Source organism: Malaya genurostris, chromosome 2 (assembly GCF_030247185.1).
Source record: "Malaya genurostris strain Urasoe2022 chromosome 2, Malgen_1.1, whole genome shotgun sequence".
Taxonomy (NCBI): Eukaryota; Metazoa; Arthropoda; class Insecta; order Diptera; family Culicidae; genus Malaya; species Malaya genurostris.
The window spans coordinates 285,492,301-285,515,814 of record NC_080571.1 but is presented as its reverse complement, the minus strand read 5'-3'; the positions used below and the strand labels follow the sequence as shown (position 1 = coordinate 285,515,814).

Sequence of the window (23,514 nt, the reverse complement as noted above, 5' to 3'; positions counted from 1 at the left end):
CATACTTCTAGTAAAGCGGCTATGATTTTTCTTAATTGCTATATCGAGTGCAATCCAAACCAAACACTGATAACATAACTTGTGATAAATAAGTAGTGATTTTTTTATGTACGAGATCAGCAGTGATCGTAGATCACCAATGATTTTGGGTTCTCGGAGATTTTCCCAGCTCTGCTACTGACTCTAATGATCTTTTCAGGTCAGCAGCCGAACAAACGGCTTTCCGGTTGGTCTCTAAGCAACGAATATCCTACTGCATCATATTTCTTAAATATCAATATCAGAAACTTCTTCCAAGGATCGGATCGATTCAATCCGCTCAACCCGGAAGATCACCTGTTTCGATGGCCAAGCGCAAAAGTAGCAACCATGGGCTGCATGTTAATGAACTTCTACGAACCGGCAGACCTGTACTACCTGTCCGTAGGCAGTTCAGAACTTGTCCTCGCGGGCGGCACTCAACTCGAACCCATTCGCTCGAACCACATGAACTGTTTGTTTTGCTTTTTTTTTTCTTCTTCTGTCTCTCGTGCTCCTTTCTGCTTCATTCGAACGACCCCCAGGCAGAGGCATTGGCTTTCGTGGTCGATCGTGTCAGATGGCTTCTAGTTCTTGATTGTTTTTTTTTCCTGCCCGACCAGACCGACGGCTCAGCTCACTGGAGGTGGAATTTTGTGATGACCAACAGCAATAACAATCGCATGGTCGCTTGCTCCCGGGCTAATTAGAGCTCTTTTGTCAATTTTGGAAAAAGTTAATAAAAGCCGGTCGACCGAGCGAGCATCATCGACGGCGACAGTGACAGTGACAGTGACTGCCGGGAACCAAATCCAATGCTGGTTCGTCACTGGCCACTTGAACGATGTTACGATCCGATCCTAGTCCGTTGGCCTTCCCGCTTCATCTAAAGTAGATCGAATCTAGCCGTCTAGCCGAAAGGCGGACACTCGACGGCACTTTTTTGATAATTTCACACCAAACGGTTCTGCTCCCTGTCGCACCTGTCCGGCACCGGTCGACAGTCGGAACCTTTTTCGGTTATTGAACCACACTTTCAACGCTTTATTTGTTCTGTTTGGTCTGTCATTCCGGTAGAGAAGGTCTACCCTCATGGCACAGCAAGAGACAAGGTTAATTAATTTTCTTAATTCAATTTGTTTTTGTCTGTCCGACCTCTCCACCCCTTCACCTCTCTCTCTCTCTCTCTCTCTCTCTCTCTGTGTGTACGATCCGTACTAACATCATACTGGTTGTTCAATTTACAGATCACGAAGTGTGACACCGTCATCGTTTTCCGGGACCCCACCGCAGATAATGCATGTCACCGATGTGGCATTCCCGAGCAGTATTCCAACCAGCGGGTTGCTTCCGTCCCCCAACTCGGCCATGGGTGGTGGCCGACCAGAGTTTCAGGCCCGCAACTATTCCGACTTCATGCGCAGTCTGGCGGCCAAGTACAATAACAACAACAACAACAACAACAACAGCAACAACAACAATAACAACAATTCGAGCATCGGTGCCGGCGAGTAAGTGTCCCTCGAACATCACCAAAAGTTGATCCAAAGCATTGATCCAGCTTCTCATAATTGCAGCCAATCGAGTGTGAAGAATCCATTTCTAGAGCCAAAAATGCGAATGAATCAGCCAAAATCGTTCATCGAGAACTCCCTAGGCAGTAAGAAAAGCAGTCCAATTACCTCCGCTCAAGTGAGTTTCAATTAGCCGGAGGAATTTACGATGGCAGTTTCGAAGTTCCACAGCACCGACACTAATTGGATCCTCTTGTTTTTCTTTTTTGCAACACCCACAGGTACCTAATCCAAGTATTATGTCTTCGTTGTTTCCGGGTCTACCATTCCAGTCGGCGGTCTTTCCACCGCTGATTGACATGAGCAGCACTCAGGCTCTGGTTGCACTGGTAAGTGAATCCATTCATTCCTCCGTTCTAATCTAACGCCACCAAACCAAATCACATTCAATCCCTGTAGGCTCGTGCCGCCAAAGAATCCGGCATCCATAATCTCCTCAAGCCGGAAGACGGTGGACTGAAGAAACTTTCGGCCGGATCTCGAAACTCGTCACCACCACCACGGTCCTCGATGGCGAATCAGTTTCAATCACCCTTCCCCTCACGGTACCTGCCCGGGCTGCTACCGAACCATTTGGCGGCCAGCTATCCGACTCAACCACCGGCGGCACCGGTTCCCGCGATCTCACCTCTCAAATCACCGACCCGACCGACGGACGGTGTATCCACATTCCCGCTGGACCTTAGCTCGGCACCGTCCGCCTCGGCGAAACGGATAAAATTGTCCCCGACACCGAGCCGGAACCAGGACGGATCGCCTGCACCGAGCTCCACCAACAGTCAACCGTCGGATTCGCCGATTGGGTTGGCAGCGCCCCGGAAGTGTCACGCCCGCATCGAAGAACTCAGCTCCTGGACGGTGGACAACGTGTGCGACTTTGTCGGCAGCATCGACATCTGCGCCGAGTACGTTCAGGTGAGTCACTTTTTTCGCTTAATATCGCACCTCGTCAGCCGGCAATGATCACCACGCCGCCACGGATCGGGGTGATGAAGCCATAAAACGCCAAACCAATTTGATGAAATAACTTCGCTTGGGTGAATTGGTTGAAGATTTTACGACCACGATTTTACGCCTGTTTTCTTTTTTTTTTGTCGGAGGCTGTAAAGCTTCACGATTGGCCCATAGGCTATATACGTACTACGTAGCTACGGATGAGAGACAGGAATGAGTGTAGGGCGGATTGATATCACCATTTGCTCGTTATGCCTAGCGGCGGAGGTGCTAGGAGCATTCCGATTGGATAAGTCAACAATGGTAGCTGGGTAGGTTTTCTACTAGGGTTGAACTAGATAATGAGTATCATTTACTCGTCATTTTGTGTGGAATGAAGATATAGTAGATTGGAAATTGAGTTGAGCTTCAAAATACTTTCAAGTGGGCCAAAACTGCGGAAACAAATTACGTGCAGTATTAAGAAAGTATAAAATTACCAAATATTGCCGCTGAAGAAAATCATACCCGATTTTATCGATCAATTATTACTATCCGCAAAATCAATGATTATTGTGATCATTCGAAGAAGGTATGAACAAAATCTCATCCCGTTCAGTATCACTGTAGTGATGTTCCATAAACTCAAAATCATTCTCATGATAGCTTCTCAGAAGAGAGCTGACTCAAAAAGTGAAGCAGAATGGGCTTGACATATGACGCGATGCGTAACGTGAAGGATTTCCAATGAGAGATAGTAGCCAGAGTCAAAGTGATTTGTACAGTAGTAACAAAACAATATAATTTTTTTATGTTCATATTTGTTTAAAAAAAAATTCTGATCAAAAAACGTGAATAATCCACCTAGCAGTGAGATGATACTTTTTTTTATCAATCTGCATGTGTTTTTTACACGGATATTCTTAGGTGTTTTAGTTCTCATGACATTATTTTAATTATCGTCGTTTTAAACGGCAAATTGAGATTTTAATCACTCAATACCCTGTAATGCCGAAACTGCAAATCGTATCGAATTTCAATCTTAACATGTGACAATCGATTGAACATTCCATGAGATGTCGAAGTAGGTTCCACTTTAGAGTTTTTCGTCATTATTTATGGTACTTCCAGGGCCCGTATTCAGGAACTAGCATAACCCAAATGATTCGAATGGCCATAAATTAATACGCCAAACAATTTACATCTTCTATATCGGTATGCATTTTAAAAACTCATCATCTGTAATTCCAGAATCGGATAAAATTCACCAATTTTGGATGGAACCTTAAGTCCTTTAATTTGAATTTTTGTTTTTGAAGTTCGATTTGGCCTCTTTGAGAAAATGATTGAGCTTTGAGAAACGATTCGATACTGGAACCGAAATTCTAAAATCGGTGGAGCCGAAATCAGTTAAATTCACCTGAGCAGTGTGTAGACATCTTTAAGAAATTATAGTGTGAATTAAAATTTGGGGGTACATTCCGAATCGAAAACTGAATCCCGCTAAATCTGAAATAAATTTATTTCGTAATCGACTATCCATATCAGGAAACCCGATCAACCTGATTATTTTTGTGAAATGGACATTTTTATACTAATCACCCTGTATCTCATAAGCCAGAAATCGGATCTGACTAAATTTTATAGGATTTTAAGCCCTCTCATTTGAATCATAGATGACTCTTAGATTTCATTTGAATCTTAGATCGGTTCAGCCATCTACGAGAAAAATGAATAGCAATATTTTAATTTCGTTTCACATATGATCCTGTGGTTCCGCAATCAGAAGTCGGATCCAAACGTAATTCAGGAACCTTGTTTGGGAGTATACTACTTTTCATATGAATCTGAGTTTGTAGAAAACGGTTTAGCCATCTCCGAGAAAATTGAGTGAAATAATTTGTCACACACGCATTTGCTGATCTCGACGAGCTGAGTCGTATGGTATATGGAAGTAATGCTCTTTCAGCTTTTATTGCTGTAAGTAGTTTAAATCAATATAATTATGGAATTGCTTTCAACTCGAAAATGCTGATATCATCTGGTTTACATATGCCATATTCGAACGATTATGTTGCCAAAAACGAACCGTGCTAAAATCGGTCCAAGGCAAATTGTCATGAAAAAGGATGCTGAACACAGTCTTTTTGTAACTTAGAAACAATTGTATGTCACAGTATAAAAAATCGTGTTTTCCGTTGCTCCCAAGCATTTCTTTGTCAGACAGCGCTCAAAACTTCTACTGCTGGAATAAGGGTAAAAATCGTTTACACAAAAATTTCGATATGGACGGATTTAAACAATCTATGGCTTGTTGAATAGGTATTACCGTGCGGAATCTAAGTCTGAAAATATATTCTGTTTTCAAGGTCAATTGTGACAGATAATGTCAAAGAAAACATAACATTTGACATAAAACTTCGTATAACTCAAAAAGTAAACATCCGATCTCAAAACAATTCAATAGCGTTTTGGGTGACGGGGAGACCTTTCATTTGCGACTAGTTTGATCAAAATCGGTCCAGCCAGTTTTTTGACAGTATCTGCCACACTTGACCTTGAAAACAGAATATGTTTTCAGGCTTAGATTCCGCACGATAATACCTATTCAACAAGCCATAGATTGTTAAAATCCGTCCATATCGAAATTTTTGTGTAAACGATTTTTACCCTTATTCCAGCAGTAGAAGTTTTGAGCGCTGTCTGACAAAGAAATGCTTGGGAGCAACGGAAAACACGATTTTTTATACTGTTACATACAATTGTTAATAAGTACCAAAAAGATTGTGTACCGCATACTTTTTCAAGAAATTTTGACTCGGACCGATTTTAGCACGATTCGTTTTTGGCAACATAATCGTTCGAATATGACATATGTAAATCAGATGATGGCAGCATTTTCGATTTAAAAGCATTTCCATAATTATATTAATTTGAACTACTTACAGCAATAAAAGCTGGAAGAACATAACACCCATATACCATTCGACTCAGTTCGTCGAGATCAGCAAATGCGTGTGTGACAAATAATTTAACTCATTTTTCTCGTAGATGGCTGAACCGAACTAAGATTCAAATGAAATCTAGGAACCATAAAAGATTAAAATGTAAGGTCTTAAAATCCTATAAAATATCTCGCTTTTTAGTCAGATGCAACTTCCGGTTTAGGAGATACAAGGTGATTAGTATAAAAATGTCCATTTCGCACAAATTTATCAGGTTTATCGGGTTTGTAGATTTGGATAGTCGATAACCAATAAAACTTATCTCAGTTTTAGCGGTATGCAGTTTTCGATTCGGTAGGTCCCAACAATTTAATTCACACTAAGATTTCTCAAAGACGTCTACACTGATTTTCAAACAGTTTGAATCAAATGTAAACTATTCAGCTCTTGAGGTGGATTTAACTGACTTCGGTTACATCGATTTTAGAATTCCGGTTCCAGTATCGAATCGTTTTCCCTAAAAAGTCCAAATCAAATTTCAACTACAAAAATTCAAATTAAAGGATTTATGGTCCCATACAAAATTGAAGAATTTTATCCAATTCTGAAATTACAGGGTGATGAGTTTTCAAAATTCATACCGATATAGAAGATGACAATCCAAAACAGCTTCAAAGTTGGACTCAAAACTATTGCAATTATACGTCACACTAATTTATGGCCATACGAATCGTTTTCGGTTATGCTGATTCTTAAATACTGGTTCTGGTTGTACCGTGAATAACCGTGAATAAGCTCTAAAATGGAATTTATTTCGACATCTCATGCAAGGTTCAATCGATTATTACACGTTTAGATTCAAATTCGATGCGATTTGCAGTTTCGACATTACAGGGTAATGAGTGAATAGAACTTTAAATTACCGCTTGAATATCATTAAAATAATCTCATGCAAAAACACATGCGGATGATAAAAAAAGGTATCATTTCACTGCTAGGTGGATTAAGCACGTTTTTATAATAAAAAACTTGTTTTAATCCACCTAGTGGTGTAATGATGCCTTTCTCATATCAATCATACTATCGTATAAAATACTGTGGTATTGTTCAAAATAATTTTCTTCGATTCTTAAAAGAATAACCGAAATCGTTTTGTTCGACCGTCTACTGATAAAAACTATCAATTGGAAAAGATTCGAGGTCGATTTAGAAATTTTTATAAGGTTTTTCCCCATTTTAAGTGATGGTATACAATTTTTAACACACTTTACCCTATATTGCCGGATCCGGAAGTCGGATTCGCATGAAATTCAGCAATTACGCATGGGACCACAGGACCTTTCATTTGAACCTAAATTTGTGAAAATCGGTCGCGCCATCTATGAGAAAAGTTAAAACACATATTTTCTTTTTTTGCACATTTTACTCCTTAACTCCCGAACCGGAAGTCGGATCCAAATAATATTCAGGAATTTTATATGGGATCTCAAGACCATTCATTCGAATCTAAGTTTGTGAAAATCGGTTCAGCCTTCTCCGAGAAAAGTTAGTGCAAAAAAAAACGTTACATACACACATACGCACATGCACACATACATATACACACATATACACACACAGACATTGCGCGTACTCGACGAACTGAGTCGAGTGGTATATGACACTCGGCCCTCCGGGCCTCGATTCAAAAGTCGGTTTTCACAGTGATTGCATAACCTTTCTACATGAGAAAGGCAAAAAGGTACAAATATTTTTTACAAGAGAAACATTGCACGATCGGCCACGTAAAGCTTGTACGCAAATAGGTCTGGATAAAAAGTTTTACTAAAAAAAATAGTTGAAAATGTGTCACAAGTTTGATTTAAAGTCTAGCTAGCTAGGGACCCACAGCAGTCAGAGTTTGATTTAAAGAAAATAAAACGGATGTGAATCCTAACATCTTTCAATTTTTCTTTTAAATCAATTTTAATACGTTATTAAAACGATAGTACATTTTGGCGAAGTGACCTTTTCGGCCATTCGAAGAAATGATCTATTCTTTAGAATGGTTTTTGGCGAAACGGCTTTCGGCAAAATGGCTCTCGGCAAAATGACTTTGAGCAAAATGGTTTTCAGTAAAATGGTCTTCGACGAAATGGCTTTCAGCACAATGACTTTCGGTGAAATGGCTTTCGGCGAAATGGCTTTCGGCGACATGGCCTCCGGCGAAATGGCTTTCGGTGAAACGGCTTTCATCAAAATGACTCTCGGTGAAATGGACTTCGGCGAAATGACTTTCGACGAAATAGCTTTCAGCAAAATGGCTCTCATCTAAATAGCTTTCAGCAAAATTTCTTTCGGCGAAATGGCTTTCGGCTTGAGACTCTGTAACCAAATAAACCATTGGTAGTCCCATAAATGATTTGCTGAATTTTATCCAAGTCCGACTACCGGTACATTTTTTTCCAACATTCAAATCGTCATAAAGACTGTTCCAGAAAGTATGGACGCACTTTGATTTCGCTGAAAATAATTTACAAGTGTTAGATATTCAAATTTTATTCGATATACTGATAATATTAGACTACAACAACAGAATATTATTCTCAACATTTGCTACTTAGCCATTGTAGACTAGCTGGCGCACCTTCTTGCGAACGTTTCCCAATAAATTCTGTACAGACTTCTTAACGACGATTTTTAACACTTTTTCCCAATCTTTTTCGAACTGTTGAATGGTTTCGGCTGCCGAGACATGTTTCCTAAGATGTGCCTTCGTTAATGCCCAAAATTCCTCAATTGGTTGTAGGAAATTTGGTGGATTCATGTCTTTTGGGACGAAAGTGATATTTTTGGTAGTATACTATTCTACCGTTGATTTCGAGTAGTGGCAAGAAGCAAGATCTGGCCAGAAGACAACAGGATCCTTGTGGCTTCCAATCATGGGTGGAAGTCGTTTTTGTAAACATTCCTTGATGTATATTTCGCTGTTCATTGAAGCAGTGGTGATGAAGGGTTTCGAAATCTTACCGCAGCTACAAATTGCTTACCAGACCATAGCTTTCTTACCAAATTTTTCGACTTCAATCGATGTCTCGGACTGGTTTAACACTTGCCCTTCTCGCACCGTATAATATTGTGGTCCCGGCAAGGATTTGTAATCGAGTTTCACGTAGGTTTCGTCGTCCATGATTATGCAGTTCAAATTTCCAGCAAGAATCGTATTGTACAGCTTTCGAACCCTCGGCCTGATCGATGCTTTTTGTTTCGGACTAAGTTTTGGTTGTTTCTGCTTCTTATAGGTTCGAAGATTCAAACGTTCCTTAGCACAAAGAACATTTGACTTCGAAGTGCCCACTTTTTTGGCCATATCCCGAACAGAAACCTCCTTCTTTTGCTCGAACGCCTTCAGTATACGTTTATCCAACTGAGGGTTAGCAGGACCATTTTTTCGACCCGTTTTAGGTTTATCCTCAAAGGTGTTATCCTCACCGAATTTCCTGATTGCATTTCGCACGGCTTTTTTACTTATTCCTTCCATTTTTGCTATCTTCTTCAGTGACAGTCTGCGTTCTGTGCACCATTTGTGCACAATTTTTCGACGTTGTTCTGCTGAAAGTCCACGCATTTCGAAACAAACTATTGAAAACGAATAAACAACTGCACAAGTGGTTAGAGAAGAGTATAAACAACAGGACGCAGCCATAAAAATTGACAGATTCTGAACCATTTCGAAATGGAAGCGGTTTTTGGTTGCGTCCATACTTTGCAGGACAGTCCTTAGAGAACCGTAAATAAATTTGTAGTTCATGTTAGTGTATGGTTGAATGAACCGAATGTCACTATGCCGATATTCAGCTTTCGGTTCCGGAAGTACCGGCAATAATAATCAAATATGATAAAATGGAGCTCACTTCGTTTTCTCACGTATGATTGAATCGATTTTCACTAACTTAAATTCAAATGCAATGTATCGATGCCACAAAAATCTTCAAAACTATTTCCGGAACTTTTTAGATTGTAGTATTTCGGGGAATTTTTGCTGTAATATACAAGATAAAATGAAAATAAGAAAGGCATCATTATACCATTAGGTGGATAAAAACAGGTTTTTTCATAAGTATTACTTGTGAAAAGGCAAAACCTAGCTATTCCTTTAAATCATTGTCAATCTCATCAGCGCTAAAATCATTTTTTTTAACTTTCCAGATAACCTTGAATTGTGACGCTTCTCAGAACAATAACTGAAAAACTGATGTTTGTGATCTTCTTAGTTCGAATAGGATATGATGCGATTGAAATAATTGTTTAATTGGTCGTAGCTCCAAGTTTTCGATGATTATGTGAAGAAAATTGTTATTCAAAATCCTTTTAAAATCTACCCTAGCGAAATGAGCGGTTTAGGTTCTGAAACACTTACTTTGGCAATTCTCTGAAAACCTTCACATTGGAAGTAACGGGCTTCTTCAAAATCTACACAATGTTGATAATTTCACTCCGAGCTGGAAACATCAATCTTAAAATATTACTACGAAAACTTCGATGAGAACCGTCGCGGCTATAATGGAGTATTTTTTTCTCGACCGTCTGAATGTTTGTATTGCAAAACTTCCCGATGATTTGCAGGTTTTAACCCATTTTCGATGCTTTCACTTTCAGTCATTCGCATAAACGAAATACACTGACCAAATTCAATCGAAGCGGCAGTAAACCGAACGATCGCCATTCGCTTGTTTGGCCAGCCGTAGAAACCGTAGGGGAACATGTTAATCCTCGATAGAACTAATTATCCATCTTTATCCACTTCCCCGGCGCATTCGTTCATGAATCTTTATGAATGATATCCTATCATTTCTGAATGAAAACCCATATCATATCAGGCAGGTAAAAAAAACAACCCAACACTATTTCATCATGATCATCGGTTAGATCGACCGGCGGACGCTCCTCCGTTGATCGTCGTACGCGACCATTACGGAAAATGGTTGCGTTGGGCATAATCATCATGATCACCGATCGATTCGTGGGGAGTCAAGCCGGGAGCTGCAAACCATCAATCCGCCCATTCATGTTCGTCCGGGGCTAGGGAAGGTGAGGGAAGTGATTGATCAGTAGAGTAGTTGGTAGTAATAGCCTATCCTAGCCTAACCTAGACCCACCGCCATCAAACATTGGATAAAACCGATTATTGAACCGATCGGATAGTTAACTGCAACTGCGGCCTGCGGAAAAGGTCACGTCCGATGGCATCCGGGACCGGACACCAGAACGCTACCCGATCCCGATGTTTAGCTAATTTCATCATCCCGCGGTGGTGGTGGTGGCTGCCGCTTATTTGCCGTTTTTGCGTTGCTAGGATCATCCACACGGTAATCCATTTCAGTGCGGATGGGGTGGGGGGGCATGGTCTGTGAAACATTTGCGGTTTGCGCAGTAGCCGCAAGGAAGATAAAAGAGCAAAAAGTGAGGTGAAGTTCTCGGATCTTCTCGGCTAATCTTCGAGTCATAGCCGCTAAACATTTATCGCGTGATTGCTGGCGCAGGCTACCATCGTATCCTCTATTTAATGATGCTGATCCGGGGGGGAGAAGAATTGTTTGAAAAATCCATAGAAATTAAGTGAATCTGTTATGCTGCGCATGTGTTTTGTCGGACCTCGTTTCGATTGTGTTTGGCTGACCAAATTGGCATCATTACTTTTCATATCAGCGGAAAATAATCTTCCACAAAAAGCGAGGCTCCAGTTAGGAAGCCTTCAAAAGCACAAACAAAGCCCGTCGCAGGAAAAATCTTGCCTCGGATCAAAACAATTCCAGAACAGGTTAGCCGCTTACCAGCACCGATGTGGCTAGATTTGCCCAGGAGCTACCTGTTCCACGATCTGCCTGTCATTTATTCCCCCTGCACACACCCGCATTCTTGCATTCCAGTAGGCAATCCAAAACCAAACCAAACTGGATGATTGCGTTTCTGCACTTGCAATATTCCTATATGTATGAAGATTGCATCCATTCGATACTGACTGACACATGCGGGAAAATGTGCTGGGTATGGGCGTAGAAAAAATAAAAAAGAAACGCAGCAGCAACGTCTCTATACGTACGGAGGAAAAACGATGGCGAAGCTGCTGTCGATGGGGGGGAGGCTTTCTTCTAGCGGCTACCGACGGTGGCGACGACGATGCTGATGATGATGATGGCCATTCTCCCGTTAAAAGAAGCTTCACCGGAGTTCACCCCGAAGCGTGTGCATCGAATCAGCGGTTGCGATTTTAGTTATAAATTTGCCATTCAGTTGGGTCGTACTCGGACAATGTGTGCAATCGATCAGAATTCGACCTCCGGCATCCGGGTCAAATTTGTGGTTAGTCGGAATTGGTTTCGATGGTTGCGAATGATTTTCTTTTTAGATGTTTTTCTTTTACTGAGAATGATTCTACTTCTAGGTGAATTATTCTGCACTTTTTATTGTTGTTCAGCAGTCTTTGTGTTTCGTTCGAAAGTGCAATTGATTTGTTAACACGGATGTTTTGCTATTCACCTACTCGCGGGTAGAAAATCGTCCGAACAGCGTCCTAGCGCTGTCCTATCCTTTGATCAGCGCTCTGTTCGGTCGTTTCGCGAAAGCAAACAAAATTCCGCTCTGGGCCAGTTGAAACGAACAAAGAATTCGTGCGTGCGATTTGGTATTAGATCTCATTACAATTGGTAAACGAAGCATATTAGGGAAGTAAACAAAGAAGCTTTGTGTGATAATAGCAGAAAAATGTGTTGTCCTCTAATAACACGTGGATCGATAAATGCCGGGACTGATACATAGCTGGCGGTGTCAACAAATTTTACTTATTATTTTTTAAGGGTACCAACCGTTAAAACTGGCTACCAAGCCTAGTGAGTTAAATAGGTTTGTAAAGTTAGGAAAGAAAATTGCGGGATTATCGAAAGATATTGCATTTTTTAAAAAGTGCAAGAGCTTTGGAATTATTCCAACATGCTGTAGAATACGGGGTAGGAAATCTTTCTCTAATAATATCATGTGTAAAATTCAGAGGGAAATTTTAAAAGAAAATTTAAAAAAGTTATATAGCATCCAAAGTGTAAAAGCCTTGGAATGTTACAATCTCCATTTAAAACTAGCAAAACAATACCCCCAAGGTTTCGAAATTTTTCTAACCAAAGTAAAGTTCGCTGAGCACTGTGAATCAGAACGCAAACGAAATCTACTCCACAAACAATTTTAAAATTTACTTTCCCAAAACCGTATGGTCCAGCCTCCAAAACTTTTCAGAAAACTTCCTAGTTAATCGTTCATCACAAAATTTCACACACGAACAAACAAATCTTCTCAACTTGGGTTGAATTATGTCATTTCTTCCAAAGTTAATCTCGAACAAGTTATTATAGACGTTGGAATAGGTCTAGATAGCTGTAACCTTCCTTTTTCGAAAATAAATGACGCCAGGACTATTGTAGCTGAAGTCATTAAAAATACTCCATTAAGAAATCAGCAAACTACAAAGGCAAGAGAGCTAGTTAAACAATTGCGAGAAAAGCCAGTTTTTTATGTTAAAGCTGACAAAGGAAACAAAGTTGTTATTATAGAAAAAGATGATTATGATAATCTAATCACCCAAAAAATTAATGACGGCCCTTGTAGGAAACAAAGATCCGACCCCCTTCCAGAAATTATTAAAAAAGTAGATAAAACTCTCCTAGAAAGTAATCCTAACTTCGATATCAATCTCAGCCACCTGAAAATTTCTAACCCTTCATTACCAAAAATCAAAGGATTACCTAAAGTCCATAAACCGGGGAATGAAATAAGGGAAATTATTTCTTTAGTGTGAGCCTCTACCCAAAAAATCTCCAAATGGCTAGTGGAAGAATTCAAAAATATGCCGAAAAAGTTTTTTATTAGATCCATTCCCAATACACCCAAACCGCCGTTTACGAACACTTTTTTTACGTTACCTCTTTTTACGTAACTCTTTTTACGAACCAAATCCCAAATAACGTAAACTTTTTTTACGAACCAACTTCGTAAAAAGAGGTTTTTGCATCCAATGAAAACAATTTCCGGTTCCATGGAAATTACTACAATATGGGTATTTTCGGAACGGGATTGATGAGTAGATGACGGAAAACGATGTTTGAAGTGGTTGGGAAATCCAAGATGGCGACTTCCGGTTTATCGATATTGCTTAAAAACCCTTACAATATGGGTATTTTCGGAACGAGTTTGATGAGTTTGATGATACCGGGAAATTATGTTTAAAAGCGCTACAATAATCAAAATGGTGCGTTCAGTTGTATCGGTATTCTTTGACAATTATTACGATATGATTATATATCGTTTAAAAAAGGTTATGCGTCTGACAAAGGTGTTTGCTGCTATTTATGCTCATTATTGTTTGAATATTGTACTATATTTTCGAAATGACCATAACAAGTAGACGTCTGAATTTTATATTGTTATAGTTATATTGTATGCTTTCAATATTTTATTGAACAACTGGAAGTCTCAATCTAATATTTGGAAACAACCACAAACATTAAACTTTGGTTTCAAATCAATGACCGTGTTCTCCAATTTTTTTTATTTTCAGTGTTAAACTTACAATTTCAGTTGTTTTAGTGTACGTGATACAGTCGAAAAAAGAACTGTTACTCTCATCACGACACATTTGTTTTTATTTAAACTTGTCAAAATCTCATGTCAACTGGCCCGTCGGAATATGATTTAACATTTTGTAAGCCATTGAGAAAAAGGGATATTTTTTGGCTCAAGTGGTAAGCGTCAGTTAGACAACCACATGACCCTGATTTTTCAACATTTATGAGCAATTCCAGAAATAAATAGCAGATAAACTGGCAGGATCGACTTTCTCCGAACCGGATGAAACAATATACACCTCTTCAGTATGGTAATCTCTTCTTCCTGATAAAGCAACCTTTTCGATTCAATATTAATTTTTAGAATGTCGAAATTTAAAACCCTAACTAACCACTTCAAACATCGTTTTCCGTCAACTACTCATCAATCCTTTTCCGAAAATACCGACATTGTAAGGGTTTTTAAGGAATATCGACAAACCGGAAGTCGCCATCTTAGATTTCCGAACCACTTCAAACATCGTTTTCCGTCAACTACTCATCAATCCCGTTCCGAAAATACCCACATTGTAAGGATGTTTAAGGAATATCGATGAACCGGAAGTCGCCATCTTGGATTTTGAACCGACCCCAAACATCATTTTCTTGCACCCACTTATCACATCCGTTCCGAAAATGGCCATGTGATTGGGGGTTTTCACATTCATTACACAAAACTTTTTTTTTGTGAAGTAAATTCCAAATAACGTAAACTTTTTTTACGAACTACCTTCATTTACGAACCCCCGTTTAGTTCGTAAATGGAGGTTTCGGTGTAGCAGAAAAATGTGTTGTCCTCTAATAACACGTGGATCGATAAATGCCGGGATTGATACATAGATGGCGTTGTCAACCAATTTTACTTATTATTTTTCAAGAATACCAGCCTTCAAAAGATATCTGTCAGAATTTCATTACGTTCAATGATTTTGGACGCTAGTTTTGTTCTTCTCAAAACAATGGATTCGGAACAATTTAGTGTGTTGAGTTATCATCGCTTTTTGATGGTTAAAAAAGAAAACAAAAAAGAGAGATAACTAAGTGCTCAAATCTAGAATAATTTGATGAGTTTTGGGCCATTTTCGCAGCTCGAAATGTGCGAATATAGCCAGCATTTGACTGGTTCACATTCGAGAAAAATGTTCGGAACAGTGTTCCAAAATTTTCTAAATGACAGAAATTAATTTCATTTTGAGGGGGACGGGTATAGCGTGATGTGATAGTCGATGCCTTTCACGCAGCCCACTTGGGTTCGATTCCCAACCCCGCACATAGGGTCAGAAAGATTTTCTGGTCCGAAGAGGCGAATGACCTAAGATGTTAAAGCCTCTATAATTGAAACAAAAAAAAAAAAAAAAAATTTCATTTTGACCCTTTTTTGCACTGAAATATGCAAATCCGAAATAACCGACATCAAAATACTGTACCTTATGATCAAAAAAGAACCGGAATTTTATTAAAAAACGCAAAATTTCAATTTTTAATAAATTTCTTTATTATCGCCTTCAAAGTACTCTCCTCCTGCGGCAATACATGCATGCCAACGCTTGATCAAATTTTCCATACAAGTTTTATAGGCCGCCGAAGGTATGGCCTTTAATTCACGCAGCGAATTCTCTTTTATGGTATCTATGGTCTCAAAACGCGTTCCCCGCAATGGCAATTTGAGTCTGGGGAAGAGGAAAAAGTCACAGGGGGCCATATCTGGAGAGTACGGTGCTTGGTTGATGATATTGGTTGAGTTTTTGGCCAAAAACTGCGACACAACTAAAGCATGAAATTCAGCTTTTTTGGTACCAGCCGAGAAACGACGCGTTTCAAACCCAAAACATCAGTAAAAATGTGTTCGGCTGATCCATAAGAGATGCCGAACAACACAGCAATCTCTCTAATCGGTACAGAACGATTTTGCAACACGATTTGCTTCGCCGAATCAATGTTTTCTTCAGTAACAGATGTTGTTAGGCGGCCAGATATCTCATCATGATCCAAGCTTGTACGACCACCTTTGAAGCGTTTATACCACTCGTATGCCTGTGCTTTGCCTAGACACGATTTACCAAAGGCCTTTTCTAACATTTTCAACGTTTCGGAACACTTAAATCCATTTGCAACACAAAATTTGATGCACGCACGTTGTTCTAAATTTTCATCTATTATAAAAATCGCCACACGAAAATCTTTCAACTTCTTTGTATAGCGCCAAACAAAAACTAATCGTACGATATGCGTCAAAATTTGACATAATATGTATAAAAGTGTTGCCAACGTTGAGAGAATAAAAGTTTACCGATTGAACAAGCGCGGGAATTTTAAAATGAAAATTTCGGTTCTTTTTTTATCATAAGGTATGTTGCTATTTTTTTCAACTTTCATATGTTCCGCGTTATTTAATTGTGTGATATAAAATATTTATCGTCAATTAGTCTATCTTTAGTATAAATGCACCGTTGCAATTCTGGAAGCGAAGCAGTAAAAGTTGTGCGAAATTCACACAATCAACCAATACGAACGATTATCAAATTTATTCGTATTCACGTCTTTCAGCTATGTCTGTGACATTACTCACCCGTCTTTTTTTCAGATAAGCAAATAGATAGTATTCCTTGGGGGCCAGATCTGGACTAAACGGTGGACGAAAAAACAATTCGAAGTGAAATTCGTTCACGAGGTTTCTACACTCAAACGATCAAAGGGTTGATAGATCGTTTGAGTGTAGAAATCAAGGAAAAACTACCTCGTGAACGAATTACGCGCGACATTGAAAGTTTTTTCTTGCTCAAGATAGTCGATGAAGATTATGCCGAGTGCATACGAAAAATTCTGAAACCATAACGTACCCAGCTATCTTTGAAAGCTTCGGACGTGGTGCACTGGCTGCAGTCTATACAGATCGTTTTGCTTCCGCAGTGAAGTGATGGATCCATGTTTCATCCATTGTCTCATACCGACGCAAAAAATCTTATTTATTACTTGTAAGCATGGTCAAACACTGCTCTGAATCATCAACACGTAGCTGTTTCTGGTCGATTGTTGGTAAACGAGGCACCGACTTTGAAAAGAGCTTTCTCATGGCCAAATGCGCATGCATAATTGTATTGCACACTACCTTGTGATATTTTTACGGTCTGAGTTATCTCTCGCAATTTGAATTTTCGATTATATATTAACTTTTCGTTTGAGTGTTTGAACAGAATGATTTTACAAGGATAAATTTTTTAAGTATTACCATTTAATTCTGTTATAAGTATATCACGTCACTATACAAATTCACTATGTATCTCACGACACTATAAATCTTGTATAATAAACGTCACATCACATATGCACATTTCGAATACAATTTATATTCATCTTCAGTGTGATAGTTTTGTTTAGTTATTGATTATATATACTTAATTTGTGAGCTTTTTGGATGTTTTTTGGAGTAACCACTTCAATTGGATGACCAGAACGGTTCTCTCTAATGCAGTAAACTTCACTCTCTGACACACACAATGTTTGCTGACAGCCCGAACGAGCAGCATTCAGTTCATCACTCGTTTCTCTTCAATCGAGGCTCAGTTTAACCACCGTCAGTTGATCTCTTGAAGTGACAAAATATCTCTTTCATTAGTGTGAGAGCGGCCTTCAAATGAGGTTCATGTAAACATTCGAATTGGTTCAAGATAATAGATGAAAGGCAACCCAGATAGCTGAAATATCAATCACAGAATACACATACATTAATTGTTTCCTCCTCCAGTTTTCATTTTTAATACTTTACTCCATTTATAATTCTATTCATTCTAACTTGCTACCTTCGCGGCAATGAAGGAGCTACACTACTTGGCACTCGAAACTGAGCAAGCAAAACTTCAAATGGCTAGGTACGATTAATCAACTGACGATGAATTCCGGAAGCTTCACTTGAAAATAGCAGCAAAAGTCAAATGAATTAGTAGGGATATGCTGACGGTCAGCGGCCATAAATTTCATTTTCATCTTATATTATTCGATTGAAAATGAAATTTTACCGCACTGCAGCAGAGTCGGATAACACTTTTGAAGTCATTGCTGAGCTTGTATAGTTTTTTCATCAAAAGCAATGATAAATTAACATACGAAATTGCTTTGAATTTTTTGTTTTAAAAATGGCAAAAGTCTTTAGGACGTCATATGGTTTTGACATTGATAGCGCCAAATTATGTACCGGGTTGGCGGTTCAATGCATAGGAAGCTGGTCTTACAAGCCAGTTGTCGTATGTTCGAGTCCCGACCTGGAAGGATTCTTAGTGTCAGTAGAATCCATAGTGTACTAGCCATGCAATGATTCTGGCTGCGAAGTCTGTTGAAACAGAAAGGCCAAATTCTACAAAAGGAATGTAATGCCGAGACTAAAAAAGCGCCATCTGTGTGTCAGTCACGCGACTTATTGGGTGATGTGTTAGTTTTCAACAATGTATTTTATCTTAGACAACCGTCCTTCGTGCACCTCTTATCCCGACTGGTAGTGGTTTTTTGACTGCTTCAAATGTGGTTCTATATCATTTAACACATGGGCTGAAAAGTTCCCGGCCAAACAAAGAAAACACGATTTTTTTGGTTCAAAACTAACTTGTTTCATCAACGTAATCTCCATCAATAGCAACGCAATCATTCCAGAACCGTTCTTATATTTCAATACCACTTTGGTAGAACGATTTATATTTTGCCTCAATTTCAGTGATAATCTCTTCCATCGTGCGAAATTTCTTACCGGCGGACATATTTTTCAGGGCTGCGAACAGCCAGTAGTAACTGGGAGCCAAATCTGGAAAATACGGTGGATGTGGGAGCAATTCGTAGTTCAATTCATGTAGTTTTGTCATTGTTTTGGTTGACTTGTGACACGGTGGGTTTTCTTGATGAAACGCAATATTTTTTCTTCGCCATATGCGGTCGTTTCTCTGCAATTTCAGCCCTCAAACGCTCCAATAACGCTATATAATATTCACTGTTCATGGTATTTCCTTTCTCAAGATAGTCGATAAATATTACACCAAGCACATCCCAAAATTTCGAGTCCATATCCTTTCCAGCCGATTGCTGTGCTTTCGGGCGCTTTGGACAAGGTTCACCAGTTGCTTCACCTTCACCAGAGTGAAGTGATGAATCCATGTTTCATCCATTGTCACATATCGACGCCGAAATTCCGGTTTGTTACGTTTAAACATGGCCAAACACTGCTCAGAAGCATCACCACGTTCTCGTTTTTGGTCAACAGTGAGCAAATGCGGCACCCACTTTGAACAGAGCTTTCTCATAGTCAAATGCTCATGCAATATAAAGCCAACACGTTCTTTTGATGCCTTTACGATGTCAGCTAATTTACACAATTTCACTTTTCGATAATTCAAAACGATTTTGTGATTTTTTTTATGTTTTCCGCCTCATTTGGAGGTCCACAGCGTTCTGCGTCATCGACCACGTTTGAAGTCAGCAAACCAACGTTGTATTGTGGTTTCTGATGACTTTCTTTTCAAACAATGTAAAATTAAAACACGAAATTGTTTTTGATCCATTGTTCGGAAAATAACAAAACTAGCGTCACTCTTAGCACAATAACTCTAACTCACAAACTAATGAATAGAATATCATGAAATTTTACCGGCTGTCTTTTATAGGTTATTATTAACTGCAAAAATGTGACTGCAATAAAACTAGCACCATCTATGTGTCACGCCCGGGACTTTTCAGCCCATGAGTCACTTTCGATTATTTGCACAACTACAACGGCTTCGAATAAACTGGTTGCTGATTTTTTTTAAATAGATAATATTTTTAAATGAAGCTCATGTGTGCTAGTTGTACTCCCAAAATTCCGTCCCATGCACCTGGAATTCCGATTGGTCCGATAGTAAAAAGTTGACCTTACTCTCCAGGCGTGGAATTTAAGCAGCTTCATCCCCGCACCCGACGGCAACCAAATCGGGGATCTCATCTGAATAACTAATTAAGCGACCGCGACACAGTCCAAAAGGCTAGCAAGCGCGGGCTCACCTCGAGTGCAGCTCAGCCGACCTGAAGACTTATTTGAATTTTAAATTGTCACAGTAAATCCGAGCAAACTAGGCTTCATTGTACGATGCTAGAGCTGAGCCGTTTTTTTTTCTATCCTACCTTGAAAAACGGTGAAATTATGCAAAAATAAATCAGCCAATCTAGCTTCTTACTCCCATCTAGGTCCGCGCCGGTCACAATCGCCACAAATGCGCTTCGGCTGGCCATCGAGCTACTAAAGGCAAGCGAAAAAAAAACAAACGAACCTGCAGTCCGACTTGGTGCCTTTTCTCGATCAAACCACTCTCGAGTGGGTTCATTTGATACAGTTACCTTCACCTTCACCCTTGCGGACGAAGCAACGAAGAAGCAACGAGGAGCTGGCAGGATCACACATATTTGCAGGTCCCAGAGAACCCCCCCCCCCCTTGGGCTGGGTCCAGTTGGTGGGGAGGAAAAAATCTACTCTTTCTCTCTCTCTCTCTCTCTCTGTTGTCTATGAAACCTGCGATCGCCAACAGCCGCTGCTGCGGTTAGAACCCATCGAGGAACGGTTAAATATATGCTTGAAAACAAGTTTCCTAGGAATTAGATAAGCTTTTTTGCCTTCCCGCGAGTGGATGGAAGGAGGGGTACAGATTTCCGTAACATTCGACACAATCTTGCGACCGCCCGGTTGTGTATTTTTTTGTTGCTTTCCTTCCAAAGGTCAAGACATACCAAATGAGTGCAAAACAATGAACACAACATTGGATCGATTTGCGGATTGAGAAAACGAGAATTTCCTGGTGATGGCGTCCCTTGCGTGTCTCGAAGCTAGTTGAATTGTTTAGAGCTTTTACATTGTGCAAAAAAATCCCAAAACTCATTTGAACCAAGCAGCTTCGGATTTGCTGTTCGGCCATCAAGTCTCCTCTGTGTGAGTATGTGACTTCACAGCCATTATGGATGGGACCGAAGCGAACGTCGCTAGACTATTGCGAATGAGGGGGGCACGCGGAAGGGCAAACGAGTCAAACCGAGCTCGATCCCGATGTCACGATAGATGTCATTGATCTCCGATCTGCGATCCCCCGATGTCGCCACGATCAGTAGGCAAGGCACGCCGGAGCTCACTTTGATAGAGATCGAACCCGTTCCTGACCGCGCTATGTATTCTAGAGGTCTTCTCTTTTTTGTATGTACGTACGTGCACAAATGGCGAAGAACTAGATGATATAGTTCGGTGGGGTGGGGGGCGAAGAAAGGAAGCTTCCTTGTGCGACGCGCTAAAATAGAGCAACGAACGGTGGGCGAAACGAGCGGGGGTCTCAGAAGTAGTAATGAAGCCAGAGCACAGCCGGACCAGATGTGGACGAAACACAACACAGGCCAGGGAACTTTGATCTCGTTGCTGGCAATCTGAGATTTCAACTTTTTCTGCATCGCGATCGGAATCTACTCGAGATCTAATGGGGCTGACGATGAGCATAGAAAGCCATATGCTTTTTTTGTTGTTACTAGAAAACCTAGTTAAAATGTGATCATTCTTGAAACGAAAACTAAACAGAAAGACTACATGTATGTGGAGTGATTTTTTTCCATCATTCTAAACCCCTTCGATGATTATAATTAATCAACTGCCAAACATTAGACAATAACACGGCTGTACAAGCGCTTAACTGCCCATCAACGGGTTAATAAATAAACCTGCTGGTGGCACCTACCAAAATCGTTGCCACATTTCTCACACCACCACCGGCGGCGGCTACTGCAGTTGAATCGGACCCACAGCAAAATCACTCTCTGTTTCCTTCCTGTGCATAGAATAAAATTATTTTCATTTAATTTTCCGCACATTAATTCTATGCTGTTTGCTTTCCCGCCCCCCCTCCGTTTTTCGTTTGCCTGAAATAATTCAAGCTGCTAGCTATGCGTGATATGTGCGATGTGTTTGGTGCGTGCGTGTGTGTGTGAACACGTGCCCTCGCTCGCGAAATGACGCGCACGCGTTTCTTGTCGGAGACTTGAACTGGAAAGACACGAACCCTCTTCGTGGTGCCGTGCGCCGGCTCGAGATCTGCATGCGGTGCGTCGTTGCTGGAGCTTCCACACGGCATTCTGGATGTTGAACTGTTGAATGGAAATTCATCACTTCTTTTCTCGGTGCATTGCAGACGGCAGCCGCAACTAGAGTAGAAATGAAGCAGTAAGTGTGGTTGCATTTTTTTTTGCTGCCCGCAAATCTAAGCCAATTGCTTTAATTAGCTTCAACTTAGGAATGAAAATCATTGTATCGTTGGTTTGCTGCCCGGGGAATGTGGCAGAGTGTTGTAAGGCTCCGAACTGATAATGCCATTTGCCGGCAGACGTTTGCGTTTAGCTTAAGTGCCGAACGATCATCACTGGTTTTGTGGGAGAACAGGGTCGGTTTTTACACAATTCGAAGCAGGGAAAATTGGAACTTGAAACGTGTTGATGAGGATGAAAAATCTTATTTTTCGCTCCAGTAGTGTATAGTGCTTAGTTAAAATATCCACTTAAAACGCTGTTGTTGTGGTATCCTAGAAAATATGTAAGAAGAACACTCAGGAGTGTATCGAAAATAAGCTATCCACACACATTTGTGTTGTACGCATGTATTTGTGATGGTTTTTTATGCTCAGATCACAGCGTTTGGCTGTCAGCTTTCGTTTGTTTACTTGATTGTGCGGTTGAAATTCAGCGTTTTCAAAATGTCGCGTATTGAAAAGAAAGTGAAAATTAAGGTTCTAGACACATATCTAAGTGAGAAGGGTATTACTATTTGAAAATTGGCGAAGCGGTTTGGAATTCATCATGCCAGTGTTAAAACCATCATTATTAAGTTTGGGGATCACTAAGAAGTGTATCGAAAAGTAGTTAGCAACATTGATTATTGAATAAAAAAGCAAAAAAAAAACATATTTTGACATCAGTTTTCGATGTATTGTAGAAAAATTACATTTTTATGCATTTCACTGATTATATTGCAAAAAATCCTATTTTCTGTGAAACGCTCGCACTTTGGACTTGACATTCTTTATTAAATTCTGCACAGTTACTTTTGTGACTTTCCTGGTGGCAGCTGTCCAGTTATTTTTGAACTTCTGCATGTTTTGGGACACTGTACCTTCCTTCCGAAAGTGCCGCTTGACAATTGCCTAATACCTTTCAATTGGCCGAAGATCCGGGCAGTTCGGTGGGTTGATGTCCTTTTCCACGAATTGTACATTATTTTTTGACAACCACTGTAGAACGGAGTTGGCGTACTGGGCTGAAGCCAAATCCGGCCAGAAGAGAGGAGGAGCCTTATGCTTTCTGTACAGTGGCAGCATTCTCTTCTTCAAACATTCTTCCTCGTACATCTTAGCGTTAATTGTGCCCTTCGTGAAG

General features: G+C 40.1%; 1 protein-coding gene across 1 annotated transcript in view; it reads left to right on the top strand.

The window, feature by feature from the left end:
• Window positions 1-23,514, top strand: part of LOC131430417 (probable serine/threonine-protein kinase DDB_G0282963) — a 322,488-nt gene that overhangs the window by 219,271 nt on the left and 79,703 nt on the right. The window contains exons 4-7 of the mRNA XM_058595404.1: window positions 1,266-1,529; window positions 1,596-1,710; window positions 1,814-1,921; window positions 1,992-2,507. Of these exons, the coding sequence (XP_058451387.1) occupies window positions 1,266-1,529; window positions 1,596-1,710; window positions 1,814-1,921; window positions 1,992-2,507 (1,003 nt within the window). The remainder of the gene's footprint in view (window positions 1-1,265; window positions 1,530-1,595; window positions 1,711-1,813; window positions 1,922-1,991; window positions 2,508-23,514) is intronic.